The sequence below is a fragment of the Puntigrus tetrazona genome, chromosome 2 (assembly GCF_018831695.1).
Source record: "Puntigrus tetrazona isolate hp1 chromosome 2, ASM1883169v1, whole genome shotgun sequence".
Classification (NCBI taxonomy): Eukaryota; Metazoa; Chordata; class Actinopteri; order Cypriniformes; family Cyprinidae; genus Puntigrus; species Puntigrus tetrazona.
The window spans coordinates 437976-446025 of NC_056700.1; the positions used below are offsets into that span (position 1 = coordinate 437976).

General features: G+C 37.6%; 1 protein-coding gene across 1 annotated transcript in view; it reads right to left on the minus strand.

The window, feature by feature from the left end:
* Nucleotides 1-7598, minus strand: part of LOC122325182 (matrix metalloproteinase-16-like) — a 12906-nt gene extending 5308 nt beyond the window's left edge. The window contains exons 1-6 of the mRNA XM_043220133.1: nucleotides 7107-7598; nucleotides 1970-2118; nucleotides 1578-1700; nucleotides 1001-1308; nucleotides 730-891; nucleotides 5-50 (exon numbers count right to left, since the gene is read on the minus strand). Of these exons, the coding sequence (XP_043076068.1) occupies nucleotides 5-50; nucleotides 730-891; nucleotides 1001-1308; nucleotides 1578-1700; nucleotides 1970-2118; nucleotides 7107-7193 (875 nt within the window). The 5' untranslated portion in view covers nucleotides 7194-7598. The remainder of the gene's footprint in view (nucleotides 1-4; nucleotides 51-729; nucleotides 892-1000; nucleotides 1309-1577; nucleotides 1701-1969; nucleotides 2119-7106) is intronic.
* Between the last annotated feature and the right edge of the window lie 452 nt (nucleotides 7599-8050).

The following is an 8050-nucleotide window of genomic DNA, read 5'->3' on the forward strand; positions in this document are numbered from 1 at the left end:
GGTGGGGGGCCGGGGGGCCGGAGGCTGGGGCACCTCACCAGAGCCAGCACCTGTTGAATGACACATAGGTGAGCATCAGGGTTATTAGAGGTAACTAAAACTAAAATCAGAACAAAATATTTTTTATGAAATAAATGCTAACTGGAATACAAAAAAACATGATCAAACATATTTACTACAGAGAGTTGCCAAAGTGACTTCCTCATTTTCTATTTTAACTTGAAAAAAATAAAAATGACAAAAAAATGTTTATGCACATGAAACAAAACAGCACAAATATAAATATTAAATAAAAATGTATATACAATATGAAAATACTAACATACTGATTTGATTTGAGTAGATTATTGCTATGTTATTCTAAAAATGCGCTAGGAAAATTTTAATAATGCATAATTTTACTAACTTTTTTTGCTGTTTAAATATCTATAGATTTTAAAAGACAGAAACAGATATCAACCCATATTTCCATTTCCATTCCATTTGTAATATCACCGTTTAAATGTCTTTACAAAAAATACTAACTTTACTATGAATGAGTCAGCATATACAATTTTTTTATTAATGATTTTTGAAGTAATTTTATATGAACTTACATACAACTTACATTATTTTTAAGTTAGCTATTTTTTTATGAATTTATACACTTTCACGTTTTTTCTACATGACTTGGCTTGTAAAATGACCATAATAATCAATAGATTAAACTGAATGCATTGATGCGACTACCATATATTTGCTGGATCCCCCGTCTGTCATCATCAGGAAGCACAAAGTTCTCTGTGTCCATCCACTGGTAAAAGGGAGCCATGATGGCAGAGGGATCGCCTGAGTGTTCCAAACCCAGAGCATGACCCAATTCATGCACTGCCACCAGGAACACATCATTACCTGAAAGCAAGGCAGAACGACAATGCTCTAAATATTTGAATATACAAGTCCAGCCCGAAGTTTGCTCGGCTGACAGACACATTTCCACATTCTCCTATTCTCTGCTCACCTCCCTGGTCAACATTGCCTGTTGTCCAAGGCTCTGCTGCATCGAAATGGGTATCACCTCCGATACCTTGACCAGGGAAGTATGCATGGGCCAAGAAACCTCCCTCGCCATCAAATGGGGTGCTGTCTCCGTGAAAGCCTTCCGCAAAGTAAAGCATGATATCTGCAAACTTGTCCACTTTGCCATTGATTTGACTGTATGGGATTTCACGGAACTTGAGTGGGATCACAGCTTCCCAAACCTTGAAGGCCTTCCTGATGGCCTCGTGTGTGGCTTGTTCGCCCACTTTAGGAGTGTAGTTCTGGATACTGAGAAGAAAACATATGTACTTATTTGGTAAATGCGGGTGTGTCTTTTAGGAAGGATCTGAGATCTGAAAACTTGTTCTACTTTTGAAAAAGGAAGAGCCAGGCTAGAGTACTAAAGAAGTTTAAATTTGGAGTGGAATGCAATGTGTAATCAGCTTAATCATAATCAGTTACTATCTATATCTAAAGTGTTAATTACAAGTGTAAAGAGGGCCACAGTTTTTATGCATTAAATGTATTTATGTGCATTGTCAAAAGCAGTTTCATACCTGAAAGTGACTTCTTTTTTTTCCCATTTCAGGCCCTGGATGACATAGCGTTTCTTTCGTAGGTTGCTCTTCAGTTCAGAGCCAAATTTATCTGGAACTCCACACCTTGGCCGCTGCATGGCCCTGACAACAGCATTTTCATTAAAAATATCGTAATGTGGGTTTTAAACAAAGTCTTATTGATTTGGAATGACATGAGGGTGAGAAAATAACAACGTAATTTTTATTATTGGGTGAACTAATTCATGCTCTGTCGGGTCAAACTTCATTCATTTGTGGTTAAAGACTGTCATTAACATACATAACATTGAGTTCTTAAATAAATTAAAAAAAACAGTTATATATACTAAATTATAACAAATTAGAAATGTATGAGATTGGGTTAGACTTACGAGAGAGTGGCTGGATCCATAGTGCCGGTGACAGTGAGGCCATAGAACTTCTGCATAGCGGATATAGCAGTGATGATGGATTTAGGAGAGCGAATTGCCTGAGCCCGAACATCGCCAGGAGGAAGATACCCATACTGCTGAAGCCATGCCTGAGAAAGAATGAACGTTACATTAGCACACGTGCAGCAGTCATACAACACTTCTTTACCACTGCAATGAAGCGCACTCAACAATGAAGTGGTATAGCGCAGAGACACAAAAAAGGTTTCTCTGGATAACATCACTTGTGTCAGAGCATGAAAGTGTCACTGCTGTTAAGGTGACCTCAGTGAATTAAAGGTTGGGCAGAATGTTTTTGAAGTGTACTCACTGTTCCAAATGTCTCAGCGCAGCACCACATCCACATGACATGCTGTCTGAATTTATAAAATTTAATTGTACATAAACCTGCCAAAGTCCACAAACATCAGTGACGAACCACAGTGCAAACACAAAGATGTGTGTTAGTGTATGTGTGTGCTTATGACCTGGTTAAACTTTTGTGGGTAAGAGAGTGTGCGGATGCTGGAGAATCTTAAAGGCTTTAACTGTGGAGTGTGTGTTGTAACTGTGAGTAACTGTGTGTCTGAGACTTTATGACCCTAATTTAACTTTAAGGATGTATGTGTGTGTTTGCAACCTAGTTATAATTTTGGGGGTATGTTTGCTGAAGAAAAGTCACCAGACTTTCACTAAATCTGACAAAGTCTGTCTTGGTTTCAAAAAATATATACCGAAATACGCTGTTTTTATACTTGAAAGAATATGTACTTGTATATCTTTTTTTCAAGTTTATATTATATTTTATTACATTTCTATTAAAATAGGGACCAAATTGTCTCCAGAAGCTAACAAAACCCAAGAGCTAATTTGAAATGAGTCATTCATAAATGTATGTAAAAATGCCCTTTTTTGTTAAAAAAATGCATTCTTTAGGACTACCCACACTTGGGTAAAAACAGTCCAGACTGAGCTTTGAATTAGACCAGTTCCTCTTTCTGACGTACAGAAATAAACACTGAGAACATGAAAAGAGAGAAAAGGGAACACTAACAAAGAATGAAACATATAAAATCTAAATATATCTCAAAATGTACACTTAGACGAATGCAATGGTAATGTAATTATGTAGCTTCAAAGACCTTCATGTGTTTTTTGTTGAAGTTCTGCTTAAAGAAGCTCTGCTTATAAACTTAAACTCAAAGAAACATGGTTTTGGTTTATAGTCTTTCTTAAGTAGAATTTTCATTTGTAAAAATCTAATCTAAAATAATAATAATAATAATAATAATAATAATTAATTGAAAAACCCAAAAATGTTTATTCTGAATATTAAAGAGACGTGTCCCCTTCACGTCTTTGGTATTTATAGCCCTGATTATAGCTATATAGGTAGCTGCAACCTAATGGTCTTATCTGGGCTGTTAAACACAAATGTTACATGTTTAGTAGTGACTGTCTGTTAGACTCAGCGGTAAATGTCTCATTTTAAGGATCAGACAGCCAGTGTCTCCATTCCAACCACAAAGAGTGTCAGCAGAAATTACAAGCAGTTTTCAATAATCCTTGTGACCTCAGACTGCCTCCCTTTCTTCTTTTCTTTCTTTCTTTCTCTTTCTTTCTTTCCTCTGAACAGTGAGTATCTGAAACTTCTAAGAAGAGAAAAAGAAGAAAGAGCACCATGGCAAAAGAAACGGCATACTTTCAAGCTTACAGGACCTTTTGAGTCACGGACACTAAGAACTGTGAATCGTATGAAACTACAAATACACTCATGTTAGAATTCCCTGAAATGTTGTCAGCTGTTAAGTGTTTAATTTCTAAAATTATATTCTGGATATCTCTGTTTTGTAAGCTAACTGCACCTTCAAAAAACAAAGACAGCATAGTTTACATATTAAGTGTCCTATAAACTGTGTGAATATATAGATAGATCAATTTACTGCAATTTAAATGTATTGTTTAACAGGAAATCTGTAGTTGTCTTAATATATACTAAAGCATATTATATGCACTATAGTGATTAGGAAACAAACCCAGAGAGCAATTCCATTAAATCAGTGAGTGCTTTCACACTGATTCATTCATGTTGTAGAGTTTCCAATGAGACTTGAGGCCATATCGGTTCGAGGAGGTATAGATCGGGATAACACGATAGCGTAGTGTTAACCTGGTCGGCCTTTGCTCCATTTTCTTTTTCTCAGTCTGTCATTTAATTCCTCTTTTCTGTATGAGTGCTTTCTGTGTGTGGTGGCTCCGCTGTGGTGACGCACCCCGTTTTTGTAAAAACACTCTAACTCATGAGGATAAAAACGTTTCCCTCTCTCTCTCTCTTACTCCCTCTGAAGGCCACTCTTCTCCCTCCCGAAAAGCCTCAGGTCTCCTCTTGATGCTGCCAGCGATCCCAGCATGCTCTGCTGGCCTGGAACTCCCAGTGGTGGGCGTCAAAGGTTCTATTTAGAACCCCTCTGCCGTTCCCCTGACCGAGGAAGAGCGAGTCACTGTGTGGCCATGCGTCAGCTATTACCATGCAGACAGGTAGCCTTTATGTAATAATCAAGACAGACGCTGCCATCATGCGCAGGTCTGGGAACAGATTTCAACAGTAACCATTAAGTCACACAGGATAGTGACTGGAAGATGTGAGGTTAAGCGTAATCACACGCTGTGACATCACTGCCGTGCACACCAGGAAAGCTAACACATGTTACAGGAAAAATATAAATCAGCTCTTAATTAAAACTAACAGAGTCAATAAGATTAGGGGCTTCCTGAGATAGGCTATTTCTGAAAAACTATTTCATCATTTTATGGTGTTGCAACATGGGAAAACACATTCCATGTTGGGTTGAGGAACATGTTGTTTTTCTGGTAGGCTGTGTGCAGTGTTAAAACTACACAAAAAAAAACTGTGCACAGCCCACAACTATCCAGATCTCTGATTCTTATAGTTTTTCTGCAGAAAGTACTGCTGTCAAACTTTCCGTGCTTACGGGGGGAAAGCTGCGTTTATGATTTTAACAGCTGATCTGCTGCTCCTAAGGTATAAGAGAGGAGAAGAAAAGAGAAAACTGTAACTAAAGAGAGCGAAAAGAAACTGAAGGGGAAAAAACCTTTAGATTTTAGAGATTAAAAGTAAGTTAGAATCCTAAAAACTGTATTTTACTGTTACATCTAAGAGTTGCTTATTAGCATGCATATTACTAGAATATCAGCCATTTATTAATGCTAATTAAGCATATATTAATGCCTTATTCTACATGACCTACTTTCCTAATCCTACCCAATACCTAAAGTTAACAACTACCTTACTAACTATTAATAAGCAGCAAATTAAGAATTTATTGAGGGAAAAGTTGTAGTTAATAGTTAACAAGTGTTACCTATTATAAAGTGTTACCCTAAAAACAAAGGGTAGGAGAAAAAGAAGAAGAAGAAAAGGAGGGCAGAGGTGAGTCTGAATGCACGACAGAAGGACTGAGTCAGTCGTTCCTCCTTGTCTGTGCCAATGGAAAAAACAGAAAATTTTAGAAATTAGTGCCCGCGTCTCACTCTGCATCTTCCCGTGGAAGATCAGATCACTGACCCATTTAACTGAGCAAATCAACTAATATTAATAGTTCTCATCTCCACAAAAATCATGCAAACTTCAATGTATCTCAATCGCTATTAATCTGAGAATACAGACATTACATTAATTGTCTAAATCCAGCATTTACAGAAGTATGAAACTATCATCCATATTTAATTCACATAATCACTTATATGCTGCAGAATTGCCATAAAAATGAAACAGTCATTAAAAGAGAGATTTTGTTGTTTGAGCTTTGTTTTGCATCTTATTAAACATCTAAACTGCATTTCATCCATATTTCAACTTCAACTGATGAAGGTCTGAAAGATTCAGCAGAGTTTCAGCAGATGCTTTGCATCTGTAATACTACTTAAACAAATACATCATCCCTCGTCTATGGTCTGGAGAGGGGGGGCAATACCCAGCTGTTTTCCATAAGGAATATAACCGAATTTCTTTCTTTCTTTTTCTTTTTTTTAGTACAGTATTCAACACAACAGCACCTGTAACAACAGCAAAAGTGCAGGACTGCTGTCTGAGGGATTGTTAAACTCTCGCAATTCCTGGAAAAGTCATATCATACCTGTAATTCGTTTAGTTCATTAGCTCAGAATTGTTTGTATTGTTTGTAGCTCCAGGTGACGAAAACGTCTGTATGGTAAAAGCATATTAATAGACATTGTACTAAAGCTAAACCAAAAGTCTGAAGAGTAACAGCAGGCATCTTGGCATCTGTGATTTAACCTTTTGTGTGACCTTTATCTTTGATCAGGCGGCTCTAGCATGAGGAGACTGTTATCGTCTTTGCAAAACTGTGGAGGAATCTGCAAAGCTGAATTTTTTCCATACTATCCTTGGGTACATTTCTCAACCATCTCAGCAATGTGAAGGAGTGTGAGAGTAAGGAATGAAGGGATACGGCTAGAGACAGTTATTAAAATGTCTTAAATCCTTGCTCTGATCTTGTTTTCTTTATTTTAGGCCATTAAGATTTCCTGGCTTGCATCTGTGACAGAGACGCCAAAACGTCCTGAAAATCAGTCAGTCGTTCTCTCCCACTCGCAGTTATGTGTCTACCAGACATGTAGGCCTATTTCTGAAGCAGACGTTAGGATGCTTCTGGGTGTATAAACAAACTGATATATCTAGTAATATATCTACTTATCAGTCTCAGTCTCAGGTACAAAAAAAAAACCCTGCAGGACAGGCACCACAAAAACTAGACTTGCATCACTTTAATAACTAGCCATCTCTATTTAAATAAGAGTCCTGGAGCCTCTGACTCACTCCTGTTTTGTTTTTAACCTGATATTTAGGGGTCTGAAAAGACACAGCTCTTCTCATCTGTGTTCAGCAAAGAATTATGAGGTACATGAATACACTTGATGAAGGAAATCCTGATACACGGAAACATCTGAGAGCATCTGTGTCCAACAATGCAAGCTTGAAAGACACACAGACAGACAGACAGACAGTAGAAACACACACACACACACACACACACACACACACAAACTGTGTTACCTCTGGTCTGACTTCTTTGTCACTGGTCCCGCTTTGCACCAGAAATACGCTGGCGAGGGCGAGTAACGACTGAAGCTTCAGTAACATTCCTCAATGCGCGAGACTACTGAACTCGAGACACAAAAACGCTCTAGGCTCCGTTCTTAGTTTTCTTGTCTAGGTTTCCGCAGCAGATTCTCCTGAATCAGACCATTCCAACAGTGAGAACGTTTCCTTAAAACTCAAAAAGCGCACAAAAAAAAAAGAACGAAAACCTAACTTGCCTAATTTATAAAGTGTGCATAATCATTATTAATGAAAAGCTTTTCAAAAGTAAAACTGGACCCCAAAAAATAGAAAACTATCTTCAAAGGTTAAATGTACTTGTCTTGGTTTCGCTCTATGCTCTTATCTTGCGTTTTCTTTTGTCCGCTGATCTTTCCCTCTCCACAGGCGACTTCGGTGTCAGATTGGAGACGTGGTTGTTTCACGTTCCCTGTGCTGCTCTGCCTGCACTACCGCGATCTCACTGGGAGGAGTTAAGAGGGATCGACCCTGCAGATGTGCATTTTTCCCATTCAGTGACTTTCAGGCGGAGGTTGACTTTTTAAAGACGAATTTCATTCTGTGTCCGATAAAAGCATCCACTGGGCCACTATAATCTGATAATTAAGCAATAAATGCATTATTAGTGTTTTTTTCATCAAAAGTTTTAGATACACTCTCAGATAATTATAAAAGATATACTTACGATTTAAATTGTTGTTTTTGTGCCTGTGTATGAATGTCTTTATGCAAAACTATAATAGATAATGTAGATATACAGTGGTGGCCAAAATGCCAGTGTTTTAATGATTGAATCACCAGTGTGTGAATACGTACACACATGGTATTAAACTAAAAATTTAAATGTTTCCACAAACATAAATAAACCACAATTTTGATCTTACAGGCAAACTGGGACA